Source organism: Guyanagaster necrorhizus (genome assembly GCF_019112545.1).
Source record: "Guyanagaster necrorhizus MCA 3950 unplaced genomic scaffold BT62scaffold_8, whole genome shotgun sequence".
In the NCBI taxonomy this organism is placed as follows: domain Eukaryota; kingdom Fungi; phylum Basidiomycota; class Agaricomycetes; order Agaricales; family Physalacriaceae; genus Guyanagaster; species Guyanagaster necrorhizus.
Window position 1 is genome coordinate 265,010 of NW_025064887.1, and position 20,597 is coordinate 285,606.

Below are 20,597 nucleotides of genomic sequence, written 5' to 3' on the forward strand. Positions count from 1 at the left end.
CTTCATTCCGTTGTCATGTATTGTTAGACGAATATTTGCACGAGCATCAGTATGCTTTCCTTCGAAGTAAATGACCTTGTCTGATTAAATATCCATTATCATTGCTTATCTAAGGAGGTATTAATCCATGTTCCACGTTATCGTATTATAGCAATTATCCTAAGCTAGACTTGACTTCAACCTCTAACCAAGTATGCCTCCCACGGCGACAGCGCTTAACCAACCAACCAGAGGCCAAAAGTCAGAACCTGACGTAATATCGCGACCAAAGTTCACCAGGCCTGGTCCAGCTGAAAGATAAGAACGTTATCAGATATGAGACGGCTGGCAGAAAAGGGTTAACGTACGACAGATGCCCGATATTCCCCAGCCCGCCCCGAACAGCCCAGCTCCTGTCAAGAGCTTCAAATCAATCTCTCCTCCTGTCGGAATCGCCCATGAGCCACCGAGAATAGGTCTTTGCGTTCCGCGGAAGAAAGTGTATAAGATGATAGAAGTGGGTAAAGCTCCAAGAGCGAGAAAAGCGAGCGATGAATCAAAAGCTGAATGGATGGGTAGGAGTAAGAACGTCAATACTTTGATCGGGTCAGTGAGATTAGATAGAGAAAGGGCAAGGGCGAAGCTGAACCCGGTGGTAAAGTAAGTAGCGCGTCGAGCTAAGATATGCGGCCCTTTCGGAGCAGTATCGTTTGACTTTGATTTCTACCCGTCCTATATTCAGTCATGACTGAGGGGGCATGAAGTCAAGGAAACAAACATTGTAAAAATAAAGAAGCGTTGAAATAATTGAGGGGATTGATTGTAGGGCAATGAGATTTTGTCCTGTCGGCCCCAAAGTCCAATCCCAAGATGCATTTGAGGCGCCTAACATTGAACCGTGCAACAAACGCGCCGTTACCGCTACCGTGGAAAAAAAAGTCACGGTGGCGGCGATTGACCTTGAAAGATGTCAGATTGACATGCATATATTCGCATTCGAACGAATTTTTACCTCTTGGATAGTCTGGAAATACCGCAAATCATGTGTCTAAATTAATCGGTAAATCGAAGGCATAAGCGAAAATCAGAGTTACTGACCCGGATGTGCATCCATTAGACAGCTGCGAGGAAAGCTTTCAGATAGTCAAATACAAGCACTTTCCAAGTGAAATACCTTGGTTCCCAATCCCACAAGGAAACCAGACAGCAGAACTTGTCGCATTTCGAGACCGAGTCCTGTCCTGTCTGTGCCTTCGAGAGTTCCAATGACGAGGCCTCCAGCGATTAGCCCGGAAATACCCGCCAGCGCCTCTAAATTCCCTTGTACTGCGCGATGAAAGAAACCCGAAATTCCAAAGACATTTCCGTTCAAAAGCAGCAAAGCATGCACTGGGAAAGAGAGACCCAAACCGCCAATGAAGGATCTGAAGGGTGTAGGCGTTGACATATTAGCTGCTAGAACATCTGGCTGAGGGAAAATTTTAAGCTGTGACCTTGGGAAATTTGAGGCGCATCTCGTTAGTTATATACCTTCTCTAAGATAATGACATATGACGATCAACTTGCACGTGATTGGAACAGTCAGCCGAGTTCCGACCCGCAGGTCTGACAGCGAGAACGAGAGCGGGATGGAGGTGGCAGGATATGTCCTGGGATACGCCGCGCCAAGTTCGCAGCATGAATTCTCCACGATAATCTGTATCTGTTGAGATAATCGAACATTGCTCATTCAGAACCGTTTAGCTCGTGCAACGAGAGACAATACCAGTTCTAGGCTTAGTAATTACTAAGTTTTAGCTGAATTCCGAATGCAACTCCAAGGTCACGCAGGATCCGTAAGAGTATTACAGAGATGTTGGTAATAAGCACTTACCCATCTCTTTGCAGCCTCAGCCTTGGTATATAAAAAACAACTTTTTGCACAACGTAGACGTTGGCAGGCAAAATCAGGTCGTTGAGACTGGTACCGACGACACCTGTCTAAGCAAAACAGACGACATGGACGAATGGCGGTAGTTGACTAGACTGCACGTTTGTCCTCGTCGTAAGTAGAATGCAAGACGTCCTCCGAATCCTCAGGGGCTGCCGGAAGCGAAGCGAATCCTATAACCGTTCAAAAATAATCAAAGCCTAAGTGGTCGGGACCACTGTCAAAGGCACGTCCTTGTCTTTGCCGCAGCACCTTTCTGGCGCTTTGGGGGTTACAGGATTGTCCAAGTTAATGGTCCCTTGAAATGTTATATTCAACCAGCCTGCTAAACGACATTGACATATATCTTACGCACCAATATTCATCGAGCATTATATACTCTCGCAAGGGCTAATACACTTGGGATAAGTTTGTAAATTCGATGCTGAAGGCTTTGCACGGTTGGCTAGTCGGAATTCCACCGTATCAACCACCAACCGCGCAGCAGGAGCTTAGCATCCATAACCGCTCGGAGTAAATCTCTAGAATGGTAGCGATGATGCGGACACACAAGAATTAAAGCGAATGCTGGACCAGCTTTTTCCAAGGATCTGCCTAGCTCTAAGCTGATGTCCAACTGAGATCCGCATCGATTGAACGACTTAACTTCATACGGATCGTCGACTCTGGTTTACAAGGTTAACTGATGCCATCATTTCTCGTATAAAAAATTCCATTGCGTCCCCGTACTCCCTTTGATAATTTCATGATTATTACTGATTCCTGGTCGTGTAATATGTGTCAAGACTCACGAGATAGCATACAGCTCTAACAGCAATCTAGTCCATAATGTCCCATGCAGCCTTAATTCGCATCCTTCTGAAGCCAGTCTTCTTGACTTGATCCCAGATCCAACTCTTCTGTCCGCCTGCCAATGTTCTCCATTTGAAGATAGATTTCAGAATCAACCAGTCCTGGAGCATCGACAAGCTGCAACGATTTCCCTATCATTCCTCTCCACATGGTATGGCCATCAACAAAATCGCAATGGACATTCTCTACGCCCACGACATCAACTGAATGAAGACCTGCTACGTTCCAGGTTACGCTCGACACGCGTGAAAGCACAGCAAGGACATAATCGTTCGTGGAATAACCGTTGACGAGTCGGCCTGATACTAATCTTCTTACACTGGCCCACGTTGCTTGGTCTGTTGAGACAGGCGTCCCATAAAGAAAGACGTCTTCGATTAGATGTCCAGTATCCAATGGCGGAAGAGCGGCGAGGAACTTGAGCGCTTCGAAGATAACCAAGGATCCTAACGAATAACCAACCAGAGTGGCAGGTCGATTTCCGAACGCGCGTTTGGCTAGCAGGTCTCCTAAGACTGCTCCGGCTTTGATGGCTAGTGCCTTGGAGTTCATCCAAGGATTGTCTGCAAACAGAAGTATCGAAGTGAGCCCATCGGTCTGACGGCCTGATGTCTTGTACCTCACCTATTATCTGTCCTATCTTCAGCCACGCAATAGGCGCTAAAGAGCTCATCAAACTCGCGAAGACGGTGCGCTTGACGATTTCCACTTTGATGTATTTCATGGTATGAGATTTAACAAGAGTGAGAAGCGCATCTGAAAGTTCTTGCAATGCTTGGACTTCCTAGTACGCATTAGAAACCCAATCAACCATGAGATGAAGAAGGTACCCATTGCAAAGCAAATGTGTTGTCACCTCCGAATACAGTCCAAGGAACCGAGAAATCGATAGGCGACGATATCCATCCACTAACACAGAGCCGAACCCCAAGGGTTTCTTCGGACTGAACGCCAATCGGCAAAACAGCTAAATCTCGTATTTCCCTCGTGTGCCTCTGAACCATATCTGCCGTGGACTTGGCACCGTACACGCCAAATAGTGCCCCACAGACGACAGATGATCCAGCTAGTCCGCTAGCCAACAAACCCGCAACTGTCCCACCGATGCCGAGCCATCCGAGAACAGTTGTAACGCCAGCACCTACAAGCGGCGCAGCTAATCCCCCGGTGACACCGACCAACACACCACCAACAACCGCGCCAAGGCCCATCCCGACCATCCTCAACACTTTATTTTTCTGGGCGTGATCTTGAGTAGTCGTCATGGTATGTCGCTGTGCTTCTTCGACGGCACGGTCTGGATGTCTAAGAGTAGAAACAATGATATCCTCGTCCAGGCTGCCAAATTTGTTCAGAAATGACCGTGTCCTAGCAGAATACTCCTTGGACGTTGTGATATGGAGGAAAAGGATGGAGTTAAGGACTCGTTTAAGACCCTGCTCGGACAGTAGTTTAGGTAGCTGACCGGTGGAAGTATCAGCATAGGGATCTAGTTCAGGACATCTTTCTGAAGTTGTCGTCAGCGATGATAACATAAATACAGATGACATTGACAACCGTACCTCCTTCAGGCTCTCCACATACAACCCACGCATGTTCTAGTAACTGCTGCGCCCACGCATTCAGCCCTTTATTGAAGGAATTTCTTCTATCGGATTTCGTACTTTCTGGCAAGGATGACAAAGAGTACTCTGTCAATGCGTAGAGCTCAGCAGTGTTTCTATATGCTGCCAGGCGACGAAATATATGCTGGAAAACGGTTTGTCGCTCTTGTTGGGTCAGTTGTTTGGGTGGTGTGAGCTGAGCGAGGTTGCCAGACATGGTGGTGTTGGAGAGAAATGGCTGACATCGTGACGGTCAAGAAGCGAGCCTGATCTCATGATGTCATTGCCGAATTCTAAGACTTGAAATTTCCCACCATGCGGCGCAATGAGGTTGAGGATGAGGTCGACATGGAAGGTGCTGACTACGACGCTGAGCGCTACGAAGCCGATTCTCCCGAGGAAGAGGATGGCGATGAGCCGGAGGAGGAAGATGAAGACGACCAAGTCGGTGTTACTGTTCTAGATGAGGACGTTCAATCCGTACGTGCCATGTCCCTTCATGCCATGCTGAAATCTCAGCAGTCTTCCAGAACGATGACGACGTCATTGTAGAAGAAGAGGAGGATGACCAGCTTAGCAATACTTCGTCGCAGCCGGCACAATCATCGCGGCTCAAGATCAAGTTGAAGCTTCCCACTGTGCCGAGCTCAACGTCCAACACAGCTACACCAGCACCGGAAGAATATCATCATCCACCCAAACGATCCTCTGCACGAACAAGGAGGATAGTACCAGGTATATTGCTTGTCTCTCCCTCACTCAAACACAATGCCTATTTGTCTGCCCAGATTCCTACCTTGAAAGCTCAGAAGATGAAGATAATAACGATGACGATGATGAGAGGTCTATGTCACCTGAATCTGAGTCGACACCTCAAGTTATTCCTTCGAAGAAGCGTCTCACGTCAAGGCAGGCCGTTTTAGCCAACGTAGTTGACTCTTCGCATGTTTCTTTGGGTGCGCGGCATGTTTTCTTTGTCGTCTTATCTCATAAATTCACTTGCAAGTTGCAGATGGTGACACTGCAATATCCGTAGGCAAGGGTAGAAAAAAGCAACTCAATGAGACCGAGTTAGCCTTGCGTCGGGAAGAGACAGCCAGGAAGAGGAAGAATCTTTCTGAGAAAAAGCTAGAGGATGAAAAGGTGCGTTCTGTTCGACGCTGTAATTTGTTGTCTCATGTCTTCACAAAGGTTGAAACTATTAACCGACTGCTCAAAAAACAAACACGTCCACGGGGGGGTAAACGCAACGGAACCACTACTGGCACAGGTACTCCCTCCGGAGTCAAGGCCCAGAACGACAGTGATGAAGAGGCCATGGAGGTGGAGGGAAGTACAGAGGAGCCTCCACCTGCGCCTATAATACCCGTCATGTACCGATGGATATCCTCATCCTGGCCTCTCCAAGTTGATTCTAGTCCTGGAGCCGAAGATAAAGTGGACGTCGACGACACTGTATCAGAGGAGAAGATGGATATTGATGGTGTGGTAGGGAGGGAGAAAAATGATGGTAATGAAGAAGGGAAGATGATCTTGACGTTCTCAGTTCCGCCGTCTTTACTGCCGGAGGGCGCACCTCGCCCTCCGGCACCGCCAAGGCCAATACCGAAATGCAATGTGGAGGGTTGCAAACTCAATAGAAAGTATAGGCTCGTTAGAAACTGGGATATGGGAGCTTGTGGGATGGCCCATCTGAAGCTACTGCAGGCTTGATGGTTAATTGGCGGTGGACTGCTGTTTATTGGTATAATCCCGGTATGTTTATTTGTTGCATGATTTGATGAATGTTCAAAATCGTTGGTACGCCCAACTAAAAGGAGCGCTTCTTAGAACAGCGCTAGATTCATACAGATAAGTAGGCGAAGATAGTCCAAATTTTGATGTAAATGATACATTGACAATAGAAAGAAAATGGAAAGCTACTCTCCCAATAAACCGGCTATACTGGTTAGATTCAGGCCGGAACTGCTCATGAGATCCTAAAAAGCAGTTAGCTCCTGAAATACAGAGAACTCATACGTCGTGCGCACCGAAAGCGATGTTGAGTTGAGTGGACATGCAAAGCTGAACGAATTGGAAATGACTGGTGAAACTGTCACCATAAGAATGCGTATGCCGAGCTGATGAACGATTATGAGGCGCCGCAATGCAAGAGAAAGGCCGGGCTCACTGTTATCTTGTAATTAATATCTAGATTGCTCGATGTACCAAGAATTCCACATTTTTCAAGAATACTTATGAGGATGGCGTTGCTGGGGTCATTGGATTGGGTGTATTCGATCTCGAACGGGAAGGTAAAATTGGTCTGCGAGTGCGCGGCGAAATTGATGTTGCTAGAATTACCACCTCCAATGTCCGTACCAGTGCTCGTACTATTAAGAGGGTAGAACAACTGACGTATAGCGGTGAGCAGTGAATCGGAAACAGAAATTGAGACGTAGTTACCTCGGCTGTTACTTTTTTCAGATCGAGTGAAAAGTAATTCGGATTGTCCACCCTATGACAAGGTTAATAAATGACATATGATTCACTGGTAGAATACGTACGTTATATTTACGCCAAGGTTTATGTTAACACCGTCATTCGTGAGTTCGAACTCGCTACCACCCGAAGACACTAACTCAATATCACCAATGGTGACGTTCGGGGGCCGAATCCACTACATACATGTTAATACCAGCGTGAAATGTCGATAAGAGACTAACCAGAGCAAGGGACAAGATTATGCTGAGAATTAGAAAAACGGCAATCAGAAGGGTGCAGCAGCAGAACCTTCCAATACACCTTGGACGTCCTCCCTATTTGACATCAATAAAGTGTCATATAGAAATAAACCTAGTTACTCTTGTCCATAGATTTCCTTGCGTTTCGTGTCGATAGCTCTTCAAGGTTTGAGGAACTCTGGTTGGAATTGAGTAACCAAGGGGAAAAAGGACCATGGAGACACACTTTTCCTTGGGCGGAAATTCGCCATGGTCAAAGCCACTAACAGTGTCAGTGTCTCGGGTTCTGACACCCATGGGTGCATCAACGGAACCCGTGCTGATGTGACTTCTCGTGGTGGCCTGCCGTTGCGGACCGCGAGCGTCTGTGGGATCGTCTCTATAGCCAGAGCCGTAGTTGTCGTAAGCGCCCTCATCGTAGGTGGCATGGGGCTGCTGGTGACTGTAAGGATTGAAGTCGGGCTGTGTGTACTGGGCGTCGTGCTCGTACCGGCCGTACTGCGCAGCATACGGGTCTCGATAGGCCATGAGGAACAATTATATGGCTGATACAGAAAAAAATCGACGAAAAAGAATAAAACAGATATGAAGAAGGGGGAAAGTGGGAGTAAAAGGTAGAAAGACTGGGGCCTGCGCTGTGGTGCACTCACCTAATGCCGATGCACAGCCTCGGCAGCTGCGAGCATCCTTGTTTCCTTGTTTCCACTGCATCTTCTCCCGAAAGAAAGGACGCAGCCCAAGAAATGACAAGGAAAACGTAGAATAAATGTATTTCCTTCATGTCGTTATATTATATTCCCTCTCTTGAAGGACACAGCTGTGCTGGATGAGCAAGAATAGGGGAAGATGATGCCAAGTACGTACAAATATATAACATCAGCGTTGCTATCGTTACGCTTTGTCCTTTAGCAGACATGTCCACCTCTCTCTCAAATCCACCTATCTCTTCGAATCTTGATGGGTCGTCTCTGCTCGTCGCCTGGCAGCTCAAGGGCAAGACTGTTCTCATTGTCGGCGGAGGAGAAGTCGCGTCAGGACGTATTGAAGCCGTTCTTTCCGCGGATGCAAAGGTCGTCGTTCTTGCTCCCGCCAAGGGTCTTCACCCTCGAACCAAGCGATTCATAGAACTCTGTCTGGATCATATCACATATTATGATCGTCATTTCTCTGGGCCCGCAGAACTCCACAAGATGGACATGGTCCTTACTGCTCTCGATGATCCTAACAGCTCCCGCCAAATCGTCGAGCTGTGCCGCGAGCAAAGAATTCCCGTCAATGCTGCAGACATACCTGATCTATGTGACTTCTATTTTGGTGCTCAGATACGCGATGGTCCCTTGCAAATCATGATATCGACCAACGGGTCTAGTCCCAGGATAGCAGCGTTACTCAAGGCGAAACTCAGTAGCGCGTTAGGCGGGTATGAAGGCGAGTCTATCAGACGAGTTGGAGAGTTGAGGGATCGCCTCAAGGACCGTGCACCTGGCATTGGAGGAGCGGTCAGTCGACGCAGGATGAAGTGGATGTCTCAGCTATGCAATGAGTGGGACATGGAAGAATTGACTCAACTGGATGACTCAATGATTGTAAAGCTGCTTGATGAAGGATGGGAGCAGAACCGTGTACCCTCTGTGCATGACGTTGGTGGAAAGTCGAAACTCAGGCGGGGGAGATTATCGAAGGATGTTTTCCAGTCGACCTTTCAGGATTTTCAGGCAATCCCATACGGTGGTTCTACAGTACTGCCAGCTGCGTTGGGGTTCTTAGCGGGCGGCGTGTCCGTCGCTATGTTATTTATGTATCACCGACAATGAGAGGTGTGTCCGTCCATTCATTCATTCCATTGATATCATTTAGCGATCACTTGATGTAACAGTTGAAAGGTGGAAAAATATGACAACGGGAGATTTTCTATAATGTTAGAACAATAAATCTCGTTCCAACAATTCGGATTTACATTAAGTAGATGGCATTTACCACAAGCTGAGTTGAAATCTTTCCAGACAAGCTCTACCCCCGATGACTGCGCAGAAAAGGCCAGTACACTTGACTCTTTAAGCACAGTTTATCGCTGAACAGAGGGATGTTCATATTCTTGTACCATCCCTTATCTACGATAAAATAGGCCCGGACATTGAAATGCCCTAGCAAAGGAATTCGGAAATAGAGGAATTTTAATCTTTAGCATCATACCTCGACGCTCCCAGATTCGCGATTTAGAACTGGCCCAAACTTATCAGATTTCACCAACCATCACGGCAAGAAAAACATGTGCTCGACATTTTATAGGCTAAACAACGTTTCCGAGTTCCTAAAAATTACGGGAATGAATTTGTAAACAGTAAATCCAGATTCTTCGATCCAAAGGGTCCAAACCAGTTAGAAACGCTCCGAAGTGGAGCACTGCGGATTGCCGATGTCGAAATTACACTCGGGCAAACTTAAAATTCCGGGCCCATCCGACAGCCTTGGCAGCGGGTGCCGCCCGGAGGAACGCGTAGGTCCAAATTGAGAAAAACCCTGTGCCCACAATGAGGGTGAAACTCGATGGGAACGGAAACTCGCTACCAGCGACACGTTCCCATAACTATCATCCGATATCGCCCATCAAGCCCATCAATTATGGCGTCACGGTTTATCATGACAGGAGCATGAGGAATCCTGACGTGGAGAAACGGGTTCAACAGATAAAGCATGGTCAAGTACGCCATCAGGAACGACGACACACAAGGTACGCATGAAGGTCCATAAGGATATCAGTAGGGTACAGTAATAAGCTGATGACGGCAAGAGCAATGAACAGTCAGCGTTATGGAGGGCGACCTTTCATACATCCTGAAGACGGCGATGATCAGCTAGCAATCGGTAAGAGCAGGGAAAGCACAGTAGAACAGCTGCCTTTGTATCAAAGCGCTAGACGAAAGAGTGCTCGACGAAATCATGTATGAGAAGGTAACTCAACAATCATGATGCTCCAGACGATGAAAGCAGCGTTAACGACATACAGGGTATGAGGGAAGAAAGACAACAGACGCGATACTGGGGGAACGGAAGAAGAATCGTAATTATGCGCAAGCTTTATATAAGAACACGGTTGCGTGACGTGAGCAATTTTCGCCCTCCGCCTTTTTGCGATTGGCTTAGCGTCGCTGACTCAGCCATAAATTGCCTCATTCTGCTCCACTTCCACTACAAATCTTCGTCGGCAAAGTATTTTCGGCCACAACGTGCTGGACTACACTACACTTCTCCTCCTCCTCCTCCTCCTCCTCCTACAGACATCGCAGAGCCTCCCTACTACCTGCCTTCATCATATCGTACTCTTGGGATTCCCCATAACGTTTCTACTAGCAAGTCTATGGGGAATCCCTTCGGCCTCGTCCTGCCGACCTGCGTCACAGTCACGCCATTATTTTCTAATCTCTTCGGGTCCCGATGATGGCCGCATTTGGGCACTGGCAGGGGCGCAGATCTCCAACTGGCTAGCTTTACAAGTTGTACCGAGACCGAGGCTTCGCCTAATTTATCTAGATGTATAAATTCAGACCATGTAGTTGCAGACGCGTGCGGCCTACTTTACTGTCGGCCTCACCGTCTTTTCCTGGGTTTCAGCTGCCATGGATTCACTTCTACTTACTCGAATGTCCTCAGATCCAGAGGCGGGGACATATTACCATGGCCATTACGTCCCAACGGATGCGCAAGTCACAGAGTACCAATCTACCCACGAACCTTGGGCTAAGTCTGTAAAATACGGCTATTACGGATTATATTTCTTCGCCGTCACTATCTTCATTGCGATCTTGTTTAATGTTCACTTCAGGATTCTTCAGCGACGCAGGTGAGTACCCTAGTATTCCTTTCCTTTTGTAAATAATATACTGATATATCGTACCACAGTCTCACAGCTGCGCCGATGTCGCAGTCTCTGACCTTGCAAGATAAATTCTATGCTCTCTTTCGACTACTTGCGTACCCACGAGTTCCTACCTCAGTCAATAGATTCATCTCTCCATGGTACACCGCCGGAAATCAAGGCCAAACTTTGCTTCTTGGCGCGGGTTTCCTTTTTACTACTCTTTACTGCTTCGCGGACACATATTACTACAGGCCTCCGTTTTGTATGACGTCGGTCCTTTATGTTTCGATAGTCCTTGACCTATTTTGCTAGATGGATCTTCCCCTCTGGGATTGCGAAGCGAATGGCTGGCGATGGCGATGCTTCCATTTCTCATAGTATTCGGACACAAAATCAACTTCATTGGTACTTTAATAGGTGGGTCTAACTTTTCCCTTATTGAGCATACTCTTACGTTCGTTATGGCTAATCAGGTAGCTCCCACGAAAAGATGCAGGTCTTCCATCAAGGAGTGGCGGGCCTACATTTGTACATGTCTCTGGTACACACCATTTCCATGACTATACGCTCAATTCGGTGAGCTTGCATGGTTTTGGGGTTAGGGCAATAGACCAATACCTTCTTAGACAACAAGGAATCCGCTATGACTTCCGAAACAATGTGAGTCCAAGCAGATTTGTTGACCTGGATCTAAATCTTGATTCAGAGTTCCTATCGGACCGGTTTCATTGCCCTCGCACCATTGATCTGGCTTTGCTGCGCTAGCCTTCCCATCTTCCGAAAGGCGGGGTACGAGTTTTTCTGGCTTTTCCATCTCCTGGCTATTGCAAGTGGGTACCGTATCTTTGAACGTGCCAGCTATCTTTCACGTCTCATCTAGTTTACTTTGGATACTTGTGGCTCCACTGCTTTCAAGAGCTGGACGGAGCGTCAGTCTTACTTATGAAATTGCGAGAATCGTCCGCTTATGATAAGGTACCAGATACTATATGTATGCAACATTTGCAGTTTTTGGCTGGGGCATTGTGCTCCGTATTGCTTATATGGTTTATGTCAACCTGCATATCCATGTCGCGCGTGTTCGTGTAACACCATCTGGCATGTTGAACCTCAGCATTTCCACAAAACTCCGGTGGTCCCCCGGCCAGCATGTATTCCTTCGTTTCCTCAGTGTACGCCCACTAGAGTCCCACCCCTTCTCCATCGCGAGCATCCCGAACAGCAACGACCAACCAAATAGCATGTCTTTCACCATCGTACCGATGAAGGGTTTCACCAGCTCCCTCAAAGACTACTGTAACAGAGCTGGCGGTCACCGGGACCTATTTGTTCTCCTTGATGGGCCCTTCGGACATTCAACACCAGAACTCCGGGCTTTTGACAATGCTTTGCTCATAGCCGGAGGCAGTGGTATTTCATATATTCTCTCTATCTTCCAGGATCTCGTTCGATGCCATAAAGGCGAAGGGGGCGAGAAGACACGGTGCAACAAAATTGAGTTGATTTGGGTTGTTCGTTCTAGAGGTAAATATTATGTTGTCCTCCTTCTCACCCATGGTTGCTAACTGCCCTACGGATCAACATCAGGAGATGGAGCAATACGTCTCTGATACCATTAATGGAATCAGCGACGCTGGGATTTCTGTCAGTTTCTTCGTCACCGGAAAAGATGCTGGAGCGACGGGCATGGAGTCGAAGATCAGTTCGGATGATGACCTTGTGAGCAACATCAAAGAAACATCTCACTCCGAGGGGTATTGGCACGCTGGACGCCCAAATTTTCTTGATATAATTCGAGAAAGATCACAGACATGGGAAGGACGTGTCGCAGTAACTGGTGAGTTTTTATATCGTCTCTTCTTACTGTGTTTCTCTGATGTACTCACTCAGCATGCGGTTCCGAATCGATGATATCCGATGTTAGCAACACCGTTTCCCAAGTACAGATTGATATACTCAAACAAAGGACGACGTGTAAAGAAATGTATCTGCAAACTGACTTTTATGGTTGGTAGCCTGTGGTTGATAGACCCAGGTTAGTCAACATGTGGCTCAAGTCAATGTCTCTAGTTAGGAAATCGTACATATTATTATGCATATATGTATGGAAAAACAGTTTTTGTCTAACCTTAAAGCCGCTTGCCAGGCTAGCTACTGTTGTTGTTTGTTCCTTTCCACGTGACCGTGACTTTCTCGATCTTAGACCACGATGTCCTCAATAGGCCCCGCAATCCCTCCGCACCTTCTCGGCCAAAGTGAGCGCGCCGACGAAGATGATGAAGAACGTCCTGGCCCTTCGGTCGTGGGTCCTCAACTACCTTCAGAACTGGTGAATCGACAGCAACAAGGTGATGATGACGATGAAGATGATTATGTACCTGCTTTGCCACCAGAGCTCCTCGCTGCACGTCAAGTAGGTCCGCCAAAACGAGTCCAAGGCCCAGCTTTACCGACCTACGATGACGAGTCGGATGATGATATAGGTCCGAAACCTCTATCTGCAGGGCGAACCGGCACTTACGACACAGACGGTGTCAAGCAATTCATGGAACAAGAAGAAAAACGAAGGAAGAAGATTGAGGTACGCTGATGTTTTACTCTGCTGAGTTCAGCTCCTAAATGTAGACGCAGGAAGCATCTCGGCCTAAAGCACCCAAAAGAGACGAATGGATGTTAGTGCCCCCTTCGTCCTCTGATTTACTTGGGAGTGAGCCTACTTCTCCTCTTTTATAATAATGTTATCGTTGATCATCACCATCATAGCTTTGGACCCTACAAAACTCAACAGACCTCGACAATTCGCTAGGTCCGCCGCGCCAGCGAAGGAGACGGAAAATAATCTATGGACAGAGACACCTGCTGAGAGGCAGCAACGACTCGCCGATGAGGTGTCTGGAAAACGACGGCGTGCTGTGAACACTGATAACAGTTTGAGCGCTGAAGAGGCATTAGAAGCGAGGAAGAGGCAGAAAATGGATGAGAGCATCCGGAAGGGTGTGGACGAGCACACTGTGTGTCGTGGTTTCATTTACTCTTCCTCGACTGATTTGTATTGTAGCGCAAAGTTCGAGGCTCGGCATTGGTCGACTCTCACGCAAAGTCAGTGGGAAAGAAAGATGACGAAGAGGATCCATCTAAGGCTATTTGGGACCACACCCGAGATATGTCCGTTGGCGGCCGGTTGTTGGACGACAGTACACGACAGAAGATGCTACGAGACGCAAAGGGCCTCAGCGACCGGTTCGGCGCCGGGAAAGGTGGTAGTTTCTTGTAAAGTGTCAGTTTATCTCTGTCTCTTTTTCACCATCTATTTCGTTTCTGTTCTAATATCAATCAAAGAGCACACGGTCCTGCAAATCACTGATAACGATCCACCATGATCGTGACTGACCTCAACTATCGCATCGAAACTAGCCGTCTTCTACATCTCACACTGCCGTCAAGTTCCCACGTCTGCACTTCGTTGAACTCTACAACTCTGCCTCCTTATTATTGTCTGCACTAACACCGGCATCATGACCGCAGAACATGCCAAAGCAACCATCGGCAAACGCTTCGTAGCTCCTCAGGCCCAACATGGGCGGCCAGTACTTAGCCTCACCCAAAGAGACCTCAAGGCCTGTTGGGATTTCGAGCCTAATGAAAGGCAATTCACTCGAAGAGTTGCATTCCGTGCCCGACGTGGGATTCGCTATGCTCCCCGAGGTATATCAGCAAGGATACATGACGGAAACATTGTTCGACTAGGCATTGGGTGCCGGGGGAGGTTTTGGATTTACAGACGTAAAAAATATTGCGGGTCGGCGGGTTCTTGAGAAGCTGGATTGAAATATCTTGGGATACCTTTGCTTCGAGGATTTGGAAGTGAATAATTCCATTGCATGCCTCCAAACATGGTGGATTTGAAGGCGTAAGGGATCGAGTAGGTTCTCATAATTTGATTGACTTGGAGAATTTCCGTATCCAAGAAAAATTCGGATCGTCTCTTGTATATGGTTTACAACCTTCGATGAGTATTTTCAAGAAACCTTCTCCCACTAGACCTACTTCAGGGATATCATCGGGTCCCCCAATTGCCCAAGCCTGAGGTAGCGAGAAACAAAGTATGCATTAAAAGGACGTACTATCATACCTCCCCTTCTCTCCAGTTAAGAAGCCGTAACCTTCCGTCCAAAAAAATGATTGTACAATGAATACATCCTGGGTAATAGGTGGTATGTAAGAGCACTGGCAAATTTAGAAAAGAATATGGCAACAGCAACGACTTTCGTAGGTGTGAGACTTATACATGTCGGTTCGTGAGTCGTAAGTCAGATTGTTTGGGGTAGCATTATCCTCAGTACGCGTGAATTTGTCGTGTCATCTACAGTAGTCATGCCATGCCTGAGACAAAGTCAGTCAGTGCCCACGTAAAGAAAAGGGCTGGAGACGCACGACTTCATTGCGGTATTCAATTTCGCCTTGACGTCACGTCTCTTCGTTGCCTTTGCCACGGTTACAACCAGTGGCTTGTCGACTTTTCCTGTACTCAGAAGATACGCCAGCCGCTTTTCTGTAAAGTCCACCGCCTTCTGCGCTGTCAGCCCGCTCAAATCGATCTCGTTAGATTGCTCATCCAAATTGTTGTCTTGTACGAAATGATTAGCAACAAGAAAGACAGAAGAACACAAACACCCACCGTAATAGAATTTCTTCTCCGCTCTTTCTCTAGTTTTTGCCATCTTTCGCCTCAGGGCTTCCAACTCCTTGATCTTTAAGGACTTCAGGCCTACACCAGCCGCGCCATCGGCTTCGAGCGCATCTATCTGCCGCTCCAACTCCCTCTCCTGGCTGCTGTACCCAGCCATTTTGGCTTGGGAATCTCTAGCGTCTTGAAGGAGAGAAGTTGTAGAAGTGACGCTCGTGTCGCTAGAGGGCGAGGGTGATTTTGCGCCCGATTCAGCTTCGGGGGAGTCGACTTCATCATTGGTAGAAAGTACGTCCGGATAGGGAGGGGGAGGGTTCGTTTGGTCCTCTGCCGTGATATTTAGGATATCTTTGTTGATAGAGGATGCGCGCGCAAGGCTACTGGTCATATCCGTGAATTCTGATGTTGACGCTATCATTGAATGTGAATGCTGGAGGGCACCCGCGGCTGTAGATGATTCAGGATTATCGGGTGAATCGTCTACCGATGAATCTGTTGCAGGAGAAACGATTATTGGGGATTCTACTGCAGCAGAAGTGGCATGAGTAGGAATCTCTGCTTGAGAATAATGGACGGGAATGGGCATTGCTGGCGGAGATCCATTGTCTGTCTTGAAATCAAATGGAGACGTTGAAAACGATGCATCGACTTCGGACCAAGCTTTGTGTTTACCTAATGGTTGTGATGAAGTCGGAGCTATTGTTTCAGAGCGAACCTGTGACGGAGCGCGAGACGAAGAAGAGAACATCTTCAGGGGACGCATAGGGTCATCCTTAGGTGGAGGCGTTGGCGCACCGTCCTCCATCTCTACGTTCTCCCAGTCAGTGTCAAGAGCTGTTTCTGGGAGATCAGGAATGATCGGAACCTCCGAGGCAGGCGGAGTAACGACACGTTCTTCCTGGGGATGTTCATAGGGAGAGTGTTCAGGAGTGGGGGGGAAGACAGTGGGATCTTGCTTCAGCGTATTGGGTTCCTCTTCCGCCACAACAATCTCTGGGAGATCCACGGTAGTTGGGTCCATATGCTCTTTCGTGTCGGAGGAGGAGGAGGAGGAGGAAGAGGCGTATAGATCATCATTGTCCCGAGGAGGCATAGAAGGGAATGTGAATTCTCTCGACGTACCCTGGCCTGATAGCAGACTTTCTGTATCCGCCCCCTGGATTGGAACAGAAAGAGATACGGGAGGGGATGCGGGTGAGCTGGCTGATAAAGAACTCTGGGTCTCTGCCTCCGACACTTCACCTGGGAAAAAACCTGGTACAGGTCTCTTAGGTGGACGGGGTACAGGTGGGACATCTAGAGAGGATTGAGAAATTGTCGGAGTAACAGTGAGCACAGATGGCGTTCGTGAGCCAACTGCTGAGGAAATGACAGAGGCCGCCCGGGATGGCGAAAATCGGACAATGCGAGGCTTCGTGAATGGCGTCAAAGTGGGCACCGACCTCGTCAGCAAAAAGAGCTCCCGTCGGAGGCGGTGCCATGCCTTGCGCATGCCCGTCTCCTGCCAAATTCCTGGTGCAATATCTGCCAGCACTATCCCCAGGCCGGTCCAGACGACGACGAGAAGCAAGCGGGTGATGCTCTCGGTGACCAAAAAATCGATAAAAAGACGGACTGCATATCCAACATATGGATCAAACGAGTATGGCATTTTCTGGAGGAAATGTAGAAGGATGATGCCCTCCCAGAGGCCAATGATAGTACCAGTGAGCTTGAGGTTGTTGCGGCCGACGGTGTCGACAACGAAACGAAGGGAAAGACCTAATCCTATGGCGAATATGCTGTCCATGATGAGGGCGACGCGACGGTTGCTGACATGGAAGGGCGACGATCGTGATGAAAACACTGAGCTCATCGTCCGGTGGTGATAACAAAAGGAGACTATATTTGGGTTTGATGGGGAATTATTTATTTTGTAAATAAATATGCTTATATGTTCAGTATATTTACCACCTCGAGTCGTTCAATATTGGCATGTAACACAGCTGCTGATGTGTGCAAGAAGCTAAAGGTTCTGTTTTGTCTTACAGCCTGCCATCGCCGCGAAATAGGATGATGTCCCGCTAACCTCAGCAATCCCCATAGTAACCTTGTAGTAACCAACAAGTTCAGACATATTAATAGCGACATTGGCCAGTATTGCACTTTCCAGCCTGACGATACTAACAAATTCGACACCCGGGAATTCTGCCTACAAGTTTACCTATGGAAGTCCTACAGGAACCAAAGTCAAACGTGACAGAGATGTGAACGGAGAGGATAGCTTGAACTTCGTGCACCGATAGTAGTATAGTCTGCGAGAAGTAAGAATCTTAGAGAAAATAGCAGTTGGGCTGGTGGACTCAGAGCTGAAGCTGGAAAATCTACCGCGCTATGCCATTCACAAGCTGGATGACACCGAAGAAATGTGCGATCTTATATATATAGGTAAGGAGGAAGTGACATGTCAAAAGTAGCGGTTCTGACTTGAAGACTCTGGCATCATCAGACGTTCGATTTTTGACCATTCTCACTTGCAACGGAATGCGAATCCACGAGAATACCACTTTGAGCACCAAGTGTGAGCTGCGTACTCGCCATGTTCTCGTGACGAGAACGAGCAAAGCGAATAGAACCAAAGGGCGTGGCAGTCAGTGCCGTTTCCTTCCAAGAATCGTCTGGGCGGGCATGCCCAGAAGCTACTCTGCCAACCATGAGGGTGGGCGCGATTCCCTGCACAAAATATAATCAACCGGATTCAGTCTGACGCTCAGTAGTATATTATGCTTACCCTGAACGCTGCGGCGATGACATCCAAGTAGTCATCCGCGACGTTGTTTCTGGCGACCAAGGCCACGTAAACGATTAAAGATGCGGAGAAGAGAGCTGCCGACTCCACAACGACCTCAATGGCACCCCGATATGTGCGAATCCCCGATGCATAACGTGCTCCCCCAATGCTGACGATACGATACACAATTAGAATAGTACACAATAGCGTTGTAGTAAGCGCCATTGCGATGTAGACGGTTGTCAAGTCGATTGACGTTCCCTGAGCAGATTCTTGGCTTACGGAGTCTACCATGTCTCGTAAACCACGATAAGTTTGTATGCTTTTGATCGCTAAAAAAGAATTCAATACGCTTACTGTAGAGAAGCGAGAACTCGACTTACTGGCACTGGTTATGGTACACAAAATAGGGATCAAAACAATTAACCAGCGATGACCCCAGACTACCCAGCAACGCCATATCTACGAGAGACCCTAGATTAGATTGACGAGTAAAAGAGCACGCCAAGCAACACACCAGCGCAGTGTCAGCGAGAGCCGTACTGATCAGCCCGGTAATACCAGAAACCAGATAATGAGGCGGTCGTAAGGAGGAAGTAGATCCGAACATCGCCATGAATACGCTCCAGAAATTCTGCCCATCGGTGATGAATGCGGTACGCGTGAAGGACCAATTAAAGGCAAAGTCGACCACAGCGAGGACGTAGAGTGATAGGACTGTGAACAGCATGAACCCCCTGTATCTGTGGTCGTTTCCGTGGACTGCAACGGAAGGTATTTGACTTGTATGCAGAAGAGGAGAAGGGGAGGGACGTGCTTACACATGTACCACAATGTACCACCTAGTATACAGCTATACGCGCCTAGTAGAGCTTTAGATCGAGGATGGAGGAAAGTGGAAATGAGAACGTACCGAGTAACAAAGCCTGAAGTATCATCGTATTCAGATAGGCATCGAGCACTTGGAATATCATTGCAAGATCTGTGTCTGTGAGGTCCGGAATTGCGGGCTGTGATGCCATTTCGCGGAAAAGATAAGAAAGAATGAGATTTTCAACGAGGCTGTAAGTTTTTAGAGCCTTTATATGGTGAGTACTGACTGCTGAAACAGGACCTGGAATGGCTTCGTTGGTGTCGGTGTCCTGATATTCTAGTGCGTCAAGGTACAATCATTGAAGAAATGAGCATAGGATCCAATCTCATGTTTATATATTTAGCAGAGCGGAGTCCATGTCCATAAGGAAAGGTGATGTGAGGCTGAATTCAATACAATCGTCGCGAAAAGAGTATCATTGATGTATTGCCTTCCCATTAAGACCAATTGAAAGTAAGCCCCACCTCGGAATCGGCGGTTAGGTACAGTGATGAATCAAAAAGTAATCTAAGCAACTGGGCGCGCGATGACGATCCTGGGCGCGAAAACTCAGAACAGCCTCATGACGCCCGAGAAAGTTTCAGTGTCAAGGAGTAGCACAGAGTGGGAACTGGTGACATTCGCGGAGTTGGAAACGTAACTTGTAATGATTATCGGATTCACTCGATGAGACGCGGTGAACGGGCCGACAGTGATCTTTGTCCGAGACTGTATATTTTACCACCTAAAAAAAAAACGTCTTCGTGAGCTCAAGATTGCCCGTCAATATCGTTCATCATATCCCCAATTCTGCTAGTAGACCCTTGTTCTTGCTTCGAAGATTCTATTGCTTCCGGGAGGGTTGCGCCAGGTGCTCTGCTCGGAAGATGGGGCGCCAATTACTTCAGCGTGGACGACCCTTTGACGAAAATACCAGTAAGCCTGTGGGCCTTTGAGGGTAGACTCAGACGTCCTATGGATGGTCGCCGCTTTGAAGATGTTCACAGGTTGGAATTACGGTTTCATCTAATATTGACTGAAGAGGCGTGGTTGATTATATTCAAGTTCTTCTTCTGTGACGTATGCTTGTGAAGGCGGCGTTCCACCAATATTGAAGCAGGTTTGGAGAGAAGAGGGTGCAACAAGTAGAGAGCAAGTTAAACGCTGTAAAAGTTATGGGCTGTTATTGTGTTGGTTATCACGGTCTATTTCTTCATCAGTGTCACAGCCCCATCATTAGTCTATCAACTTCCGTACTGTAGGGAAGTGGGATCGAAGGTAATCTCTGTATTAGAAGGATTTGTGTTAAAACCACACTTCTATTCTATCTACATGTACAT

General features: G+C 47.7%; 10 protein-coding genes across 10 annotated transcripts; 5 read left to right on the forward strand and 5 right to left on the reverse strand.

The window, feature by feature from the left end:
* Positions 1–183: 183 nt before the first annotated feature.
* Positions 184–1,426, reverse strand: BT62DRAFT_891089 (uncharacterized protein; the record flags this gene model as incomplete). The annotated part of the gene is made up of 6 exons (XM_043183052.1): positions 184–290; positions 348–693; positions 758–938; positions 992–1,027; positions 1,078–1,100; positions 1,154–1,426. The coding sequence occupies 6 exons, from the start codon at positions 1,424–1,426 to the stop codon at positions 184–186; spliced, it is 966 nt and encodes a 321-aa protein (XP_043041433.1).
* A 1,326-nt stretch (positions 1,427–2,752) lies between these two features.
* Positions 2,753–4,582, reverse strand: BT62DRAFT_979762 (DUF726-domain-containing protein; the record flags this gene model as incomplete). Its single annotated transcript, XM_043189464.1, has 4 exons — positions 2,753–3,324; positions 3,386–3,545; positions 3,592–4,268; positions 4,324–4,582. The coding sequence occupies 4 exons, from the start codon at positions 4,580–4,582 to the stop codon at positions 2,753–2,755; spliced, it is 1,668 nt and encodes a 555-aa protein (XP_043041434.1).
* Positions 4,583–4,657: 75 nt separating this feature from the next.
* BT62DRAFT_1074469 (uncharacterized protein) lies at positions 4,658–6,294 on the forward strand. Its single transcript, XM_043179021.1, has 5 exons — positions 4,658–4,845; positions 4,896–5,100; positions 5,154–5,321; positions 5,378–5,508; positions 5,557–6,294. The coding sequence occupies exons 1-5, from the start codon at positions 4,681–4,683 to the stop codon at positions 6,076–6,078; spliced, it is 1,191 nt and encodes a 396-aa protein (XP_043041435.1). The 5' UTR covers positions 4,658–4,680; the 3' UTR covers positions 6,079–6,294.
* Positions 6,182–7,785, reverse strand: BT62DRAFT_743406 (uncharacterized protein). Its single transcript, XM_043182119.1, has 9 exons — positions 7,579–7,785; positions 7,315–7,530; positions 7,209–7,266; positions 7,071–7,163; positions 6,912–7,024; positions 6,811–6,862; positions 6,536–6,757; positions 6,396–6,485; positions 6,182–6,344 (listed from the first exon to the last, which is right to left on the reverse strand). The coding sequence occupies exons 1-9, from the start codon at positions 7,614–7,616 to the stop codon at positions 6,285–6,287; spliced, it is 942 nt and encodes a 313-aa protein (XP_043041436.1). The 5' UTR covers positions 7,617–7,785; the 3' UTR covers positions 6,182–6,284.
* A 210-nt stretch (positions 7,786–7,995) lies between these two features.
* On the forward strand, positions 7,996–9,040 carry BT62DRAFT_930040 (siroheme synthase). The gene is made up of 2 exons (XM_043185848.1): positions 7,996–8,905; positions 8,965–9,040. The coding sequence occupies exon 1, from the start codon at positions 8,003–8,005 to the stop codon at positions 8,900–8,902; it is 900 nt and encodes a 299-aa protein (XP_043041437.1). The 5' UTR covers positions 7,996–8,002; the 3' UTR covers positions 8,903–8,905; positions 8,965–9,040.
* A 1,293-nt stretch (positions 9,041–10,333) lies between these two features.
* Positions 10,334–13,031, forward strand: BT62DRAFT_965662 (uncharacterized protein). Its single transcript, XM_043188783.1, has 10 exons — positions 10,334–10,929; positions 10,989–11,209; positions 11,260–11,364; positions 11,421–11,523; positions 11,574–11,607; positions 11,654–11,777; positions 11,828–11,876; positions 11,930–12,471; positions 12,524–12,784; positions 12,838–13,031. The coding sequence occupies exons 1-10, from the start codon at positions 10,706–10,708 to the stop codon at positions 12,960–12,962; spliced, it is 1,788 nt and encodes a 595-aa protein (XP_043041438.1). The 5' UTR covers positions 10,334–10,705; the 3' UTR covers positions 12,963–13,031.
* Positions 13,032–13,156: 125 nt separating this feature from the next.
* On the forward strand, positions 13,157–14,221 carry BT62DRAFT_890719 (uncharacterized protein; the record flags this gene model as incomplete). Its single annotated transcript, XM_043183032.1, has 4 exons — positions 13,157–13,528; positions 13,579–13,654; positions 13,711–13,958; positions 14,006–14,221. 4 exons carry the CDS (start codon positions 13,157–13,159, stop codon positions 14,219–14,221), a joined length of 912 nt encoding a protein of 303 aa, XP_043041439.1.
* Positions 14,222–15,081: 860 nt separating this feature from the next.
* Positions 15,082–17,511, reverse strand: BT62DRAFT_930041 (uncharacterized protein). Its single transcript, XM_043185849.1, has 3 exons — positions 15,626–17,511; positions 15,382–15,574; positions 15,082–15,330 (listed from the first exon to the last, which is right to left on the reverse strand). Exons 1-3 carry the CDS (start codon positions 17,421–17,423, stop codon positions 15,258–15,260), a joined length of 2,064 nt encoding a protein of 687 aa, XP_043041440.1. The 5' UTR covers positions 17,424–17,511; the 3' UTR covers positions 15,082–15,257.
* Positions 17,512–17,811: 300 nt separating this feature from the next.
* On the reverse strand, positions 17,812–19,606 carry BT62DRAFT_1074475 (uncharacterized protein). The gene is made up of 6 exons (XM_043179022.1): positions 19,318–19,606; positions 19,226–19,267; positions 18,922–19,166; positions 18,788–18,866; positions 18,405–18,736; positions 17,812–18,346 (listed from the first exon to the last, which is right to left on the reverse strand). Exons 1-6 carry the CDS (start codon positions 19,424–19,426, stop codon positions 18,119–18,121), a joined length of 1,035 nt encoding a protein of 344 aa, XP_043041441.1. The 5' UTR covers positions 19,427–19,606; the 3' UTR covers positions 17,812–18,118.
* Positions 19,607–19,633: 27 nt separating this feature from the next.
* BT62DRAFT_1074476 (uncharacterized protein) lies at positions 19,634–20,349 on the forward strand (the record flags this gene model as incomplete). Its single annotated transcript, XM_043179023.1, has 3 exons — positions 19,634–19,914; positions 19,971–19,978; positions 20,033–20,349. The coding sequence occupies exons 1-3, from the start codon at positions 19,805–19,807 to the stop codon at positions 20,347–20,349; spliced, it is 435 nt and encodes a 144-aa protein (XP_043041442.1). The 5' UTR covers positions 19,634–19,804.
* Positions 20,350–20,597: the final 248 nt, after the last annotated feature.